The following is a 16,515-nucleotide window of genomic DNA, read 5'->3' as shown; positions in this document are numbered from 1 at the left end:
CAAGATTTGAAAATCTAAGGTGATATTGTAGTAAGTGAATTATCAATGCTGCAAATACCAGACGAGACCAATTCCTCTGAATGATAGAATATATTATTAACCACGTATGATTTTTTGGTCCTTTGATATTCATCGTATATTACGTATCGATTTGTATGGATAGCTCGCATGTGCAGAATATCAATCGATCAGTTATGTTTTGTAGTTAAGTATAAGTAGAAACAGGTGAAAGATTTCATAAACGATTTGAAGTGATTTATAATTCCCTGTTCTCTCGAAACCCATTGTCTAACGAGCAGTTTTCATAAATCTTTGGATTATTATTCCACTTCGAGAGAGATGAATGCGATGTTTTTTGAGTAGGTTTGTGCAGAGATTAATTCGGTTTTGGTTTTATCAAATATCATTCTGTCGACAGACACGAAAGAACAACCATGTTCCCGATTATCATCAGTTGTGTTTTGATAGCGACTGTCATCAGTGAGTATTTCATTTGTTTCCAATGATTTGAAAAACAAACATCAAATTGATTATATTTATAATTGTAATTACCGTAATTTCAAGTACGTCGTGTTTTCATCACAATCCTTCTAAAAGTTTTCTTCATTTCTCTCATTATTTGAATTCAATTCATCACACTTTTCGCTTCTATTTCTTCCTTTCAATACTTTTTTTCTGTGGAAAAAACTCTAATGAATAAAAGCTGTCTAAAAACGTCTGTGATAAAAGAACTATTTCCATTTTTCATTTTCCCTTCACCAGATCTTATTCTTTTCTTGAAAATTCCGTAAACCATGTAATTGAAAAAGGCCTTATTTTTGTGATTATGGTTGTGAAAATTGTTCCAAATACGGAAAATGAAAACAGCTTTTTCTCTGATTTCAGGCGACGATGCGCAAAATGTCGTCGTTCGTGACGTCACAAAGCGAAGTATATCGGAATCAGCGATTCATCCGGAATCTCTCGCGTTTAGACTTGAATTTCCGCAAGACACCGTCATTCTTCATCTACAGAGAAGAGATTCGTTGAATAGACGAAGCGTTCCGGTTTATAGTTCTGACGAGGACGGAAATGTTCAGCGAGAAGAATTAGATTATGGAGTAAGCGAAACCAAATACTAATCATTCCCATTGTTTTGTATGAATGATCTCAATACTGTTGATATTGTAGGATAGTGCGCTTTACCAATCTCTAGATAAAAGGGCCGCAGTAACAGTAATAGCGAAACGACTTGCAAACGGGAGAATACAGAGAAGTCTGGTAAGTTATCTGTGGATATGTTGTGAATGTTTATGAATAGTTCGACAATATGCGATGTAACTATGAATTGTAGATGGGTTTGTTTGACATGAACGATGACGGTACCGTCGCTATAATCGAAAGATCCGACCCTCCCGTAGCTGATAGAAAGCGGAACGCCGCTGACCCTCCCGTAGCCGATAGAAAGAGGGATGTCGATGAAAAGCCTGGTGTTACACACAAAGTCACGAGACGAGCGATAACTCAAGTATTTGGTAAAGATTTTTCACCATGCTCTTCTTCTATATAATAAGTATTGTTTCTATTATTGTCGGAAATATATATCTGTATATAATCTATCGTTGAAGATGAAAGTGATTTGGACCAGTCAGTGAAAGTCATCCGTCGCGAGGAAAAAAGAGCCGTTAAACGGGGAACTAAAGTTCGGACTAATTTTGTAGAACTGTCAGTTATAGTGGATTTCTCAAGTTATTCGGCGTATGTTATTGTCTGATGGCTTTCCGATTATAAATGACTAAATTCTATTTCCATTCGCTCTGTTTCTTTTTACAGTTTTAAAAAGGATGTGGCAGCCATTACTAAATACTACAATCAAATTGTGAACGGGGTGAGTTTATTTCAATCAGTTCTAATCCTGTAACTCAATTCTGCGGTTGATGTATATATCAATGATGTATCTGTTTATATAGATGGACATCGTCTACAAAACGATTCTCGATCCAAAAATCCGGGTATCTTTGTCGACATTCTACATCGCTAAGGTGAATATAATTTTTATTTTAAGACGCTTTCATCGATAATTCAATATCACCACATATTGAAAACTTACTGAAAACACATTGAAAACGTACTAACAGATGAACACAATAGAACGATAACCACACTCAAACGTGGTGAACGGATAATAAGATAAAAACCTACTATCTACAGATTAAAAGAATTTAAAAAAAAGAATTTATTTATTATTTTATTATTATTATATTTATTTATTTTCACACCTGACGATGATCTCTAGGGTGAGATCGAAACGTCGTGTATTCTATATATTTTAGATTGAATAAATAAATTCTTGTTTTTTAAATTCTTTTTAACTGTAGATAGTGGGTTTTTATCTTATTATAGTTTCTATTGTTTTTACATACTAAGACATTACTGCGGAAGTTACAAAAAATCGAACGATGTTTTACAAATTGATAGATTTTTCGTTGAATGATTTGTTTAAAGAGGGCTGGCGATTCACCTTGGACAGACAAATCTCCGGACAAAAAGGCTGACGGTAGTATAGATTCCGGAAAAGTGTTAGACTCCCTAAAAAACTGGATTCAACAGAGCGGCGAGAAGTTCGGCCTGAAGGATCACACTATGCTGTTTACGTCGTAAGAAGCTTAATAATCCTGATTCCCTGTCAACAAATAATCATGTATCCCGAACTTTTATAATGATTTCACTTTGAAATTGAATCCTAGGCTGGATTTGTTTAGTCCGTCGCTGTCAGCCCCTAAGTCAAATACTGGTAAGTGAACGATTTGTTGTGCTCCCTGTTTTTGTTGAAAATGGCTACTGATGGAACAAAAATGAAGTTGTGAAAATTACAAATATTGAACATGAATATTGAAAAACATGAACATGAATCTACGGTTGATTATTTTTCTACAAAACTTAGGTAAGGCTTATGTAGGAGCAATCTGTAACCCTCCCTTTGCGACATCAGTCGTAGAGAATAATGGTCTGGTTAGTACATTCACGGCTATACATGAACTCGCGCACAAGTAAGTGAATAAATAGCTTCAATGATAAATCATCCAAATCGAAGGCTTTTTGAAGAAAAAATTGACAAATATTTGCTTGAAGTTTGAACGCGAACCACGACGAAAGCGGTAATAGTTGTAAGAGAAGTGCTGGTAACATCATGGGATCAGGAAGTTTAGGTTTTTCAACGTGTACAATTCAGTATTTCAAAGATAAAATCAGCACTCTTTCTCCGTAAGTGTATATCATGTTCACAGAACCAGTTTCATTCGAGGAATCGGAGCGAATAGTTAATTTTCTTCCATCCTACAGAAACTGTTTGAGGAATAAACCGAATGAGACGGCGGAATTCGCTGCCGTTACCAAACTTCCGGGACAAATATATAGCCTTACGGAACAATGCCAAATGTTGCAAGGCCCTTCGTCTGAATTATGTGTAAGTATCTAAAACCCCTTGTTTAACACATGCCTTCTGCCCCCCCCCCCGGCGTTTACTTATATATATGTTTTATTTTGAACAGTATTTCGGAAAACAAGATCTGACGACAATATGCAAAGAGTTGGCTTGTAAAACTCCATCCGGGTCTTGTTCTAAATCGACTAAGTCTATCGCTGCCGAGGGAACTCAGTGCGGAAACAAGATGGTAACTTTTCATTTACGGATCTCATCTTCTATCATCAATATGAAAATATTAACATTTTATTTTTTATATTTCCAGTGGTGCAAGGCTACGGAATGTGTGCGGAGTAAGAAAGCTCCTCCATTGTAAGATCGTTTGCGATCAACTATAATTCATAATGTATTCATTTATCAGTGAATAAAATAATCTTTAATTCCAAATGGTAATATTCATTCGAGTATTCCTGAAGATGCCTATTAGAATACAGTCGAATAAACTACACTAGCTTCAGTAACATTTTCAGACTGTATTTTGTTATTATTGTGGGATTCTCTCTCTCTCTCCTCTCTCTCTCTCTCTCTCTCTCTCTCTCTCTCTCTCTCTCTCTCTCTCTCCCTCCCTCCCTCCCTCCCTCCCTCCCTCCCTCCCTCCCTCCCTCCCTCCCTCCCTCCCTCCCTCCCTCCCTCCCTCTCTCTCTCTCTCTCTCTCTCTCTCTCTCTCTCTCTCTCTCTCTCTCTCTCTCTCTGCATTATGGACACAAGATCATGTTTCACTGTGTCGTGTGTGTATGGTTTCGGTAACAATGTTTCCGCGATCAAACAGGCAGGTTTGATTCCTTGTTTCTCTGTTTATCTGTTTCCCTGAGTGCGATGGCCTCAAAGGTTGCAAATGAATACTTAGAGAGATCGTACACGACGAGGAATATGGACTGTTACACAAAATCATTAATCACCACAAAAATCAATTTACAGTCGATTATACGACGGGTTGAATTCGAAACACTGTACGCGGACTTTCATCTTATTTTTTAATAAATGTCTTTATCTAGTTGGGTCATAGTAGAGCTAAATATGTAACGAAGGTCATCGACTTCTACGATAAGCGGCTGATTTAACGCATAAATCAAGGACTCCTAAACTTTAAAATTTGACTGGACCCTTAACCGACTATATCTCCTTTCATGTGTCAAGTGTATCGCTAAGACTTGTAATCTTACCGATGATAACCAGATAAATCTCGAGGCATATTTTGATCTGTGTTATTTCTTGGGCTGGGACTCTCGAGTGTCAACGGTCTGCTGGAAATACCGGTGAGTATTAAACCAGGTTTATATAATTAGATTGAGGAGTAAATATATAAATATATCGAGTCGAAATACTCTGAAACTACAATCAGAATTATACTAATATCTTAGTAAGAAATATAACGTTTTTTCATTATTCTACGCTATGGCGTTAGCTGATGTATTAAGACGTTTGACAACCAGTGATTACGGAGATACAGTCGTCATGGCTCAGGATGGTGTTATCTTTTGGGACGCTGCTTGCGGAAAGGACAGGGCTTGGGCATTCTGGGTAATTGTCCATCGTTTCTCGTTCGTAATTCAACTGTTTTGTTTTTAATTTGTTACGTGTTTGATAGAATCTATCATTTCATTTCTTCGATTTTAATGTTGTTTTTAATTGGCGTTGGATTCTTTGGATGAATTTATCTACCGAAAATGTCTAGAGATTAGATTCTATCTTTTTCTTGGTTTTGACATAACATACATATTGTTAGTAGATTTAGAAATAGTCACCCTAGATCGTCTGCGGTTAGATTCTGACCTTGAACGCTTTGAACACGGTATATGATAACACGATATCACTATATCGATTGATTGGTTTATCGGTACGAATTCAAATATTAGATTCAAGCCCTAAAAAGTATTTCTGAAAGCACTTGAATTGTACCTTTTAAGCACATTACTTCTGTAGCACAATATGATACAACTGGATCATATATATTCTATATTTTCTAGGATTACCAAGCTACGGTGAACGCCTCATCACCCGAACTTCCGCTGTGCTTTCATTGGTCAATCGTCGGTTGGACACCGTGTTTATTGTTATGGTTGTGTTTACCGTTCCACGCGGGGCTCCTGTCGAGGCTTCCATCAGTTCCCGGCCGACCTGGAAAATTGACCATCGCTAAATTGGTAAATTTTTAACGCATCTAAATTGGGGGCGAGAAAGAACGTGATCTCAAAATCTCATTAAAAAACCTATTGTCTTTTCAATGAACTTAATTCGTTTTTGATCCGTCGTAAATGTAGATTTTTTCAAATCATCGAATCATTGATATCGTTTGAACTAATACTATCGCTATACTATGTTTATCGCTGACACAGATTGTATCTGTGAGGTGATTGTGCTTATTTATATTCCCAGTTTCAGTTTCATGTATAAAATATATAGAAATGGTTGTTTTCTTTTTGTCAATTATTTCAGACATTGTCGTCGGCATTGTATTTACCATTACTGTTGGGAATAGCAAAAATCATTGCCGATGAAATAATGAAGTCTTATCATCACAAACCAGTCGTGGTTGTGACGCCTATTGTACATCTGGCTACTGTGGTAAATAGATAACTATTACTGATTACATAATTTATCAGATCTCATCAGGTTCAATTGATGCAAACATATTTCCAGGCTTTATCCCAATTCATCGTGCTGTTCGAGAACGTTAAAGCTCGTCATACATCGGGTGTAATGTTCGTGTTTTGGTTAGTGATGGTGTTGTTTGATATATTGCCGTTTCACTTGCTCGTGACCAGAGCCCATGAGCTGATAACACAATCAGTAAGCTAGTCGAATAAACCGGGGGAAACCCGTTTATACAGTAATTAACTAATTTGTATGACGATGTTATTTTCTCAGGATAAAGTACAGCGAATCAATTCGATCATTTTGTTGATAATCGTTTGCATCGTGTTCGCCATTCACATCGCTCAGTTTTGCCTGTGCCTAGTAGCGGATCTCAGCGTGTTCGAGCGCCCTCTACCGTCATCAAAACGCGACGACAAACAGGAACTAGTAGCCGGAGAAGTAGCGCCCGCGGAGGAAGATGTACCAGGAACGTCGGCTGCGAAAACAGTCCGCGTACGAGAACCAACCAGTGAAACAATCCGTGTAAGATAAATAAAGAGGAATCTAATACACTTAGATTCTTGTATCTATGATTCAGTAATTTAGTTATATGTCAAATATACAACTTAAGAACTTAGATGAAATATTTAGTTTAAATCTTCTGTTGAACAAACAATTGATCGGTTTTTATTACGTTTTTTTACGACAGGATTCCTGCCCTTATACAAAAGCCACGTTTCTTTCCCGTATCACGTTCTGGTGGATTACGAGGTATTGAAAACATTTCCACAATATTCTCAAAACTTGTAAATCAACTTTAACAAAAATGTGTTCATTGTGTTCGCTTTTCTAATTATTCAACAGTTTGATCATTAAGGGATACAAAGCGTCTCTAACATTCGTTGATCTGTGGCATATTCGTATTGAAGATAAAGCTTCGTCTATCAATGCATTGTTTGAGAAATACTTTAAAGTGAAACCGAAGATAAAGAGGTAATGCATGCGATGCAGGGAACTATAATATTACCTGTCAAAAACTTAGTAATTGGAAGCGTAATATCATAATACGATGAACCCTAACCCAAACATATCCTCATCTAACACGGGATGTGAACCTGCATGTTTTACAGTAGAAAACGTGTGGTGAGATCGGTGTCATTCCAGCGACGTTCAGTGAATGTAGACTCAGTAACCGGTGATGTGATGGAAGATAGCCACGAGGCTATAGACGGTGATAGTCTGCCACATGTATCTATAGATGATCGAACTACTGAAGAGAAGATCGACGCCGGTAAAAGTTCGCTATTTTTGGCCTACCTGAAATTATTCGGGCCTCAGTATGGGCTTGCTGGTTTTTTGAAATTCATGTACGATGCTACAACCTTTTGTCAGCCGATACTTCTCAAGTAAGTTGTTTTAAATTCTGAGTAAAACTTCTGAATACTTACAATTATACTTGTTACGCATAGTTTAAAACATGAAATGTTAATATTCAAAATGCGCGGACAGGTCTCAAAACTGTTTTCTTAATTTATTTGTTTATTCTTATAGTTTATTGATAAATTACGTCACTAGCACGACAGCCTATGAGTGGCAGGGTTATGTCCTAGCGCTTCTACTACTACTCGTTTCCTTCATGAAATCCATATTCGTTCAAAACTTTTTCTATAATTGTTTCGTCGTCGGAATGCGAGCTAGAACTGCGGTAACGGCGGCTGTATATCGGAAAGTGCGTATAGTTACATATCTCATATATTTTTCGATTATTTTTATGATTTTAATGACATTGATCCGTTCATATAAGTTTAGTTTCTCCAAGCGCTCGAATTCATCTATCATCTATCGATGTCCAAAAAGACTTGAATCTACATTATTTTGAAAAACGTTTGTATAAATGATTGTTTAATTTTTTTTCAGGCGCTACGATTATCAAGCGGCGCCAGAAAAGGAGTAACTGTCGGTGAGATAGTGAATCTGATGGCAGTCGATGCGCAGAACTTACAAGAAGCGATGCCGTATCTACACTTCATATGGTCGGCCCCTATGATCATTGCCGTAGCTATGATTTTACTGTGGCAGATTCTCGGCGTTGCGACCATATACGGCATTGTATTCCTGATCGCCCTGGTGCCCGTTAACGCGGCCATCGGCTCAAAAACCCGAAGCCTTCAGGTAGTTTTATAGTTTATGGACAGTAATCCTTATTCAAATCAATCATTTCGTTCATTTTATATTCTACTGTTGTAGATAGAACAAATGCATTACAAAGATTCTCGTGTTAAACTGATGAATGAAGTTTTAGGCGGAATGAAGGTAGAACACATACATTAAAACTCATATCGATTATATTGAGGAGATTATTTGCACATTTTACCGTTCGCTATTTTTTAGGTTTTGAAGTTGTACGCCTGGGAAGAATCGTTCGAAGAAAAGATTGATCAACTCCGAGCTGAAGAATTAAAACGACTGAAGCATATATCGTATCTACAAGCTACTCACACAGCGCTTTTCTTTTTGACTCCATTCATGGTAATTCTACTTGTATTATTGATTTTTGGTGAAAATCAGAAGTCCATGGTCTGTGTTTATTGGCTATTTGTGTAGTTCTGTTCTCTAAGAGAAATTACAACCAATAATCATACATAACACGAATAGATGTAAATCAACCACAACCACTTACAGGTGTCACTGTGCGCATTCGCGGCCTACTGTTTAAGCGACCCTCGTCACGTGTTAAATGCCAATAAGGCTTTCGTGTCGTTATCGCTGTTTAACATCATCAATCAACCAATCACGTTCCTTCCAGCTACGATGACGTATTCTGTTCAAGTAAGCCGAACATCTTATTTCATCTTTTCCGAATTACACTGAATTTATCAAAAACTAACCATTGAACTTTGACAATTGAACTTTTGATCGCGTGAACAGGTTTTGGTGTCTATGAAACGTATTGCGAAATTCCTAATGGATGAAGAAGTTGACAAAACCGCAGTTTCACACGTTCCGATGCAAGGTCGCCTTTCAAAATCGTCTTTATCACTTCAGATAACATAGTTTACTACAGGATTTTCATAATGTTTGCGTATTGTGTATATTTTCAGAGTCAGCTATCAAAATTACTGATGGATCATTCAGGTGGGGCTTCAATGAACCGAATATTCTCACCAAGTACGTTATGATTTCCTCTTTCATAATGTGTAAATAATCTAGTAAAAAAATAGATTAATATCGAAACATTTTATATGCGAACAGCCTATAAAGTATGGCGTCTGTATGCTTATAAATTTCAACGATTTCTAGTCTAAATTTGGACGTTAAACGCGGAAGTATCATCGCCGTTGTCGGACAAGTCGGGTCGGGTAAATCATCTCTGGTGAATGCGATGCTCGGAGAACTGAAAGTTCAGAGTGGATCAGTGAATATTGATGTAAGTATTGAGACATTCAGGTCCGATCAGGTTTTTTACACTCCAATCTTTTACTGACATTCTATGAATGTATCTCTCTAAACAATAATGTTTTACGTTGTCGATGTGTTTATATATAGGGAAGTATAGCGTATGTGCCGCAACAAGCTTGGATCCAAAATAAAACAGTTCGTAACAATATTCTATTCGGACTGCCGTATAAACAGGACAAATACGACGGCGTTATTGACGCATGCGCATTAACGTCTGATTTTAAAATCCTTCCTGGAGGCGACGAGACGGAAGTCGGTGATAAGGTCATTATTCAAATTTCAGTCAAAAATCAATTTACATTTTTCCGAACAAAAACTGACTTTCAAATTCATATCTAACAAATAGGAATAAATTGGTTCCATATAATCGTTTAAAAAATTCAAAAAATCTGATGATTCACATCTTGATGTTATACAAGAGAAATCCCGCAATAGATTCAGCTAAAGATGAAAATCATCTCGTATATTCATCTTACACGGATATTGTGTATGTTTTCACTTTATGTTGTTATTGTATCTCAGGGTTTGAACGTCAGCGGAGGACAAAAGCAGAGAATTAGTTTAGCTCGAGCGGTTTACCAGGAGGCTGATATATACGTTCTCGACGACCCTTTGAGCGCAGTTGATTCTCATGTCGGGAAACATATTTTTGATAAATGCCTCGGCAAAGAAGGAGTCCTCAAGGATAAGGTATGTGACGCGCATATAGATCTTGAAGAATCACTGAAAACCAGCAAAGATGAAAGTAGATTTATTATTATATATGATTGTTTCATTAACCGATTACATCTTACTAAAGTTATGATGTATTTCTTTATTTCCAAGGTAAATTTGATGCATATATTCTATGTTTGTATGTTTAGACGAGAATTCTGGTGACGCATGGAGTGACTTATCTTCCGTCTGTTGACTATATCGTAGTACTGAAAGGCGGTCGGGTAGACGAGATGGGAACATATGACGAGTTGATAAGTCACGACGGAGCATTTGCCGAATTTATCAAAACTTACCTCATCGAAGCTGAAGAGGAGGTAGACGAGGAAGAAATGGATGAAAATAGTAAATCGTTTTCTCTAGTCACTCTTGATATGATTAACTAAACGAATGAAATTATTATCACCTCATTTTAACCTTATTTTTGTTTTTTTCAGTGAAAACAATTCACCAAGAACTGGTTAAACAGATATCAGTGCTGGAGGATTCACAAGAAGGTGACGGAGACTTCGTTCGGTCTCTTAAAGAAAGACGGTCAGTAATGAATCTTTCATCCGCATTCCGCTGAAATGGGCGGCACTTTAATCTTACTTCTCTATCAACACAGGAAAAGCAGAGCGATGACCTTGACCCGTCCAATGACGCAGCTCGAATTCGATAAAGAATCGATTAAACGCAGTATAAAAAAGAGCGAATTGACAACGGAGGAAGTGGTTGAAACAGGAAGTGTAAGCGATTCTCGATAAACCATTTTCCACTTAAGACATTTCTCCATTCACATAATTTCCTCAAATATTCACATTCGTTCACCCTCCATATTTAGGTGAGTTTCAGTGTATTTGCATCTTACGCGAAAGCTAATGGATTATTTGCGGTTATTTTGACGTCCATCAGCTACTTCATGTTTGTGATAATGCAAGTTTTCAGCAATATTTGGCTGAGTTGGTGGAGTACCGACCCGGCTGAACCTGACGGTACTCAGAATGAACACGAGATGCATATTAGGCTGGGAGTGTATGGTGGAATGGGAGTCGTACAAGGTGAGTAAATACAAATGTGAAAGGACCATTTTTGGAATTCATGATCTAGAAATATCTCTGTTTTTGGAGTCAATCTTTCTTTGAGATGTCAGTCCCATCGATGCAGCTTGAGTCTAATTCTGAAACCGGAGCTGCTCATATCGATGATAACCTATCGCTACATTCTTGTATTCACTTTTTTCCTCAGTGGTTTTCACATTTGGTCTAACGTTGGGAATCTGTTACGGTTCTTTGAACGCCTCGCGAATCCTGCACTCAAAGATCCTGTCGGGAATCATGCGAGCTCCGATGGCTTTTTTCGACGTCACTCCACTCGGTCGAATCATGAACAGAATATCAAAGGATATGGATATCGTAGATGTAAATGTGCCGTTATGTTTACGGATCTGGTTGGCTACGGTATCGATGGTGCTCGGAACTATTATAATAGTCTGCTATAGTACTCCTATATTCATCGCTATCCTGGTTCCACTTGCGATATTCTACTACATGATACAGGTACAAATTGAACACGTTTTTCCTCAAAGAACGCAGTTTTAAAACCCAACTCGAGTATTCAAATATACCGTCCATATTTCAGCGACTTTACATTAGTACATCGAGACAACTGAAGAGAATTGAAGCGGTGAAAAGATCTCCAATATTTTCGGCTTTCGGTGAGTCGGTGGTCGGAGCGAGTTCTATTCGAGCATATTGTCAACAACAACGATTTATGGATATTATTGATGACCTGGCTGACAGAAATAATATGGCGTATTTTCCTAACATCGTCTCATACAGGTTAGATATGAATAAAATCCTACACATTGGTAACTATGGAGAGGTTTGAAATGATCTTATTATGTATCAGTTCTTGAATTGAAAATGAGTGCTAACCCCAACTGCAACCCTAATGCCGCCTTTCAAGCCACCTTTCCAGAGGATGATGATTTGACCCGGGTAATTTCTTGTTTTTCAGGTGGCTTGGATTTTGGTTGGATATGATTGGTAACGTATTGGTATTTGCTACAGGTATAATGGCTGTAGCCGGTAAAGGCTCGATTGATGCTGGTGTTGCTGGTCTCGCTATATCGTACGCTCTCAGAGTGAGTTGAAATCCAGAGAAAAATCATCGCAAACAATGAGCTAGAAACTGATAGAATTTTCTAAAAACTCGATTTTGTAGGTAACGGCTGGTTTAACATTGATGGTTAGGCAAACATGCGATATGGAAACCTATATCATATCAGTGGAAAGAATCCAAGAATATACGGAAGTAGAACCAGAGGTGAAGAATTTCAATCCTCTCTTTAAACTGCTGTTCAAAATTCTTTAATCGGATCAAGGGATGATTGATACGCGATATTTTGTCGACTCTATTTTAGGCTGACTGGTATAATGACGAGACGAGACCATCCCCGGAATGGCCGCAACACGGCAAAGTTGAATTCCAAGATTACTGCACAAGGTACAGGAAAGGCCTTGACCTAGTATTGAAAGGTATCGACGTCACGATAAAACCCGGAGAGAAGGTCAGATTGAAATCGCAGGTTTCTTTACGAATTTTGCAGTTTTTATCTTTTAATCCAAAATAATCGTTTTCTGATTTAGGTTGGAATCGTTGGGCGAACAGGTGCCGGAAAATCGTCCTTGACATTGGCACTTTTCAGGTTAATCGAATCAGCGAGTGGATATATAGTTATCGATGACGTAGAAATATCGAGTCTGGGTCTCCATGATCTACGAAGATGTTTAACCATCATACCACAGGTTTGCATGTATTACTTTCAATAGAGAGAGATAGATATTACGTAAGAGTCGGTTAGCTGCAAATATATGGAATACGTTTAGGTTATCGTTCTTCATTGGACTCTATGCTTTCAATTATTTTATTTTAAACTTCTTAAACATATCATATCAATGAAACGCCATTTTTCAATTTACACGAAATGCCATACAGGATCCTGTGCTGTTCTCGGGTACCTTGAGAATGAATCTAGATCCGTTCGATGAACATTCTGACGACCAACTGTGGAAATGTCTTGAGCTTGGGCATCTGAAAGGTTTCGTGCAGAATGAACCAGAAGGATTTCAATACGAATGCAGCGAGGGCGGTGAAAATCTTAGGTAAACATTCTCGCTCTACGTAACTTATGACATCTTTTTATTCTATAACGAATATGAATCTTGCTAATGTACATATTTCTTAGTTACGTGCTCTGCTCTGAGGAAAAGATCATTTTGAAAGGACAGGTTCAGACCCATCCATATACGTATTAAATTTTCAGTGGCAGGTTTAGGGTACCTCACGCTCCCCCTGGAGCCATCCCCTGGAGCCACCCCCTGGAGCCAGCCCTGTATTGTATACACTCCTCTCTTTTTCAGTGTTGGACAACGTCAGCTGCTATGTTTGGCCAGAGCTCTTCTGCGTAAAACGAAGATTCTCGTCTTAGACGAGGCTACTGCGGCAGTCGACCTAGAGACCGATGATCTCATTCAGAATACGATTCGAACGGCGTTTGCAGATTGCACCGTGATCACTATTGCTCATCGACTAAAAACAATCCTAGATTATGATCGGTTAGTAACAACCCAAACTATTCTCTTCACTTCATCTATCTCATTTCATCACAGTTTGTTTTTCAAGAAAGTATAAATATATACAGCAGAACTAATTGAATCAATGTTTTCCTTCATTTTTCATTTTCAGAGTGATGGTTCTGGATCGCGGTATAGTCGAAGAATATGATTCACCCGCTAACCTTATGGATAATAGTAGTTCCATATTCTACGGAATGGCCAAAGATGCAGGATTAGTCGCCTAAGAACTAGTCGCCTAAGAACTCGTGGAGTTTAAAGAATAGACATTTTGATATTTTGATATAGAAAATCTTGATATATATCAGAATGAAAATCTAAAGCTTTCGTTTAAAGTATCTAACAGCTTAGTGAAAATCAGTGTATCTCTATAATTTGTAAATGAAAATTACATTAGAACTCGTGTCTATTGTGTTAACTATGCAATAATTCATGTGCTTTCTGGCATTAAAGCAGCTCAATGTTATATAAGTATTAACGTGTTGTATCTGTTTATGTTGCTTAAGTTGAAAATGAAGTAATAGTAACAAACTGCCGTCGTTTATATATATTCAATAAAACAGTAACGCGTAAACTACTGTTATACGAGTGGTTATTATTGTGAAGAATGAATGTCGCACACCCTGATAATAAATTCTTATTATTTTGGTCCGAATAAAATTTTCTTCGTGATATTGTTTAACAGATGATGTATGTTTTTCTATGATTCCATCGGGTATAGATATAGTCATTGTTCCTGTTTCCTACAACACACTCCAAAATAATCCTTGGAACTGGATGCTGACGAGAGTAATGTATCATATATAATGCGTGGATCATATTGTGAATGAAAAGGTCACCTTGCGAAAACGATCAGTTCTTCAGTACGAGAGTACTTATGAATTTTGAACACGTCCAATAGTTATCGAATAAGGAGATATTCATAAGATCGGTAGATATTCAATCAGATTGAATCCAAAGGAAAACAATGCGTTCAATAGAAGGAACTCTTTTTGCGACGTATTTTCTGCCTGAGGCTTTAGTTCGTTATTATAATCAGAACAAATATGTGTATCAATATGAATCGTTGCAATTATATATATTGCCCTTTATACTTGGGAAAACTAAATTAGGCTTGGTTTAAATACATTCTTTTAAGTAACAACGGTTCACTTTTTTGAATATGTCTATATGATTTCTTGAATACATTGACGTTTTTGTTCAGTTTTTTTTCGTAGCCTCAGGGGTTTCCTTTCAGTAAATTCGAAAACCAGGGTTTCGTCTAACTAAGCATATATCTATTCGTAGTTTGAGTTTACGAACGGCAGGTTAGTTTATTCCTGTGATCCTTTCGTAATATCATTTAGCATTTTTTTATCAATTATTTGATTTGTTGATTGCAAACGAATATAATTTTATGATAATTTCGATCAAAAGACAAAGAAGGATTTGGATCTGTTTACATACATGCAAAATCTGTTAGAATCATATTTTGTGCGGTACAACAGTAAAATCTTTTAGAAAGTTGTGAAAATATGGAAAATAGAGTCCAGTCATATTAAATAAGAGTTTGGTAAAATATTTTTATTGCAGCAATGTTGAAAGTAGCCTTGCTCGTGTCTGTAGCATTCCTGGGCCTGTCGACGGCCAGTAAAGGTATGTATATCTCAGTAACACGTGATCGTCTAAATAATTCACCTGTTCAGTAATTCTCGTATATTTATATTTCTGATAGATTATAAGATTGTTTGTTATTACACTAATTGGTCACAGTACAGAACTGGTTTCGCGAAATTCCTCCCAGGCGACATCAACCCTGATCTATGTACGCACATTATCTTCGCCTTCGCTAAAGTAGTCGATAATGACATCACAAATTACGAATGGAACGACGAAGATGGCGCGGATGGTAGGGTCGGTCTGTAAGTGATAACCGGACAACATGCTGTGTAGACTGTAGACTTAAGATTGCAGCATGTTTCTCTATAATCTTGTATGAACCTCATTTGAATATATAAAACAAAGATATCTTTCTATTAAAAGCTACTCGCAGTTCGTCAAACTGAAGGAAAAAGCGCCACAACTAAAAGCACTGATTGCTGTCGGTGGTTGGACTCACGCAGGCTTCGGCTTTACAGAAATGGTGGCGACGAAACAGAACCGAACTCAGTTTATAAGAAACGCTATAAAGTTTATCGAAAAACGAGGATTTGATGGGCTAGATTTAGATTGGGAGTACCCGGCTTGCCGCGGTAGTCCCCCAGAGGACAAGGCAAATTTTGCGCTCCTTTGTCAGGTATAGTTGTGGTATGATACATTTATCGATCTATGAGTGAAGTACGTAGATTATGTTTATCTAACAGGAACTGAGGGATGCGTTTGACAAACATGACCCTCCTTTACTAGTGACAGCTGCTGTCGCTGCCGGTAAGGACACCATTGAGAAAGCCTACGACATCCCATCTCTGGCTAAGTAAACATCTATATCTTATATTTGCATCTGTATATTTACATGTTTTAACATTTATCGATTTGTAGCATTTCATGAGAGATATTTTTTAATATTTTGTTTAGGAGTTTACATTTCATCAATTTGATGGCCTACGATCTGCGGAGTATGACTAAGTTAAGTCACCACTCGGCGCTTTACGTAAGAGATGATGCGGAGGGCGATGACAAGTATTTGAACGTCGTAAGATATTAAAA

The 16,515-nt window shown here is 37.5% G+C and overlaps 3 protein-coding genes across 5 annotated transcripts; all 3 read left to right on the top strand.

Moving 5' to 3' along the window:
- Positions 1–103: 103 nt before the first annotated feature.
- On the top strand, positions 104–3,892 carry LOC141904782 (A disintegrin and metalloproteinase with thrombospondin motifs like). Of its 2 annotated transcripts, XM_074793445.1 has the most exons (15): positions 104–480; positions 886–1,100; positions 1,171–1,260; positions 1,334–1,401; positions 1,438–1,514; positions 1,608–1,737; positions 1,813–1,867; positions 1,950–2,021; positions 2,485–2,636; positions 2,727–2,773; positions 2,924–3,029; positions 3,112–3,243; positions 3,322–3,445; positions 3,531–3,653; positions 3,729–3,892. In XM_074793445.1, exons 1-15 carry the CDS (start codon positions 435–437, stop codon positions 3,777–3,779), a joined length of 1,488 nt encoding a protein of 495 aa, XP_074649546.1. In that variant the 5' UTR covers positions 104–434; the 3' UTR covers positions 3,780–3,892. The 2 variants fall into 2 exon arrangements, with proteins under 2 accessions (XP_074649546.1, XP_074649545.1); XM_074793444.1 differs by having other exon boundaries at positions 105–480; positions 1,334–1,514; positions 3,729–3,891.
- A 784-nt stretch (positions 3,893–4,676) lies between these two features.
- Positions 4,677–14,475, top strand: LOC141903137 (multidrug resistance-associated protein 1-like). 2 transcript variants are annotated; one of them, XM_074791116.1, is made up of 32 exons: positions 4,677–4,719; positions 4,869–4,984; positions 5,431–5,607; positions 5,900–6,028; positions 6,104–6,253; positions 6,332–6,583; positions 6,750–6,811; positions 6,905–7,033; positions 7,174–7,446; positions 7,592–7,769; positions 7,958–8,212; positions 8,288–8,353; positions 8,432–8,569; positions 8,723–8,869; positions 8,969–9,053; positions 9,142–9,208; positions 9,341–9,467; positions 9,587–9,763; positions 10,022–10,189; positions 10,363–10,558; positions 10,651–10,747; positions 10,821–10,941; positions 11,037–11,253; positions 11,441–11,751; positions 11,834–12,033; positions 12,212–12,338; positions 12,419–12,520; positions 12,618–12,764; positions 12,844–13,002; positions 13,193–13,359; positions 13,618–13,812; positions 13,943–14,475. In XM_074791116.1, exons 2-32 carry the CDS (start codon positions 4,919–4,921, stop codon positions 14,055–14,057), a joined length of 4,800 nt encoding a protein of 1,599 aa, XP_074647217.1. In that variant the 5' UTR covers positions 4,677–4,719; positions 4,869–4,918; the 3' UTR covers positions 14,058–14,475. The 2 variants fall into 2 exon arrangements, with proteins under 2 accessions (XP_074647217.1, XP_074647216.1); XM_074791115.1 differs by having other exon boundaries at positions 7,171–7,446.
- A 929-nt stretch (positions 14,476–15,404) lies between these two features.
- On the top strand, positions 15,405–16,513 carry LOC141903302 (acidic mammalian chitinase-like). Its single transcript, XM_074791402.1, has 5 exons — positions 15,405–15,465; positions 15,545–15,731; positions 15,853–16,081; positions 16,173–16,282; positions 16,384–16,513. Exons 1-5 carry the CDS (start codon positions 15,405–15,407, stop codon positions 16,511–16,513), a joined length of 717 nt encoding a protein of 238 aa, XP_074647503.1.
- Positions 16,514–16,515: the final 2 nt, after the last annotated feature.

Source organism: Tubulanus polymorphus, chromosome 4 (assembly GCF_964204645.1).
Source record: "Tubulanus polymorphus chromosome 4, tnTubPoly1.2, whole genome shotgun sequence".
Lineage (NCBI taxonomy): Eukaryota > Metazoa > Nemertea > Palaeonemertea > Tubulaniformes > Tubulanidae > Tubulanus > Tubulanus polymorphus.
Note: the sequence above shows the minus strand (reverse complement) of the source record. Positions and strands in the feature narration are given on the sequence as shown.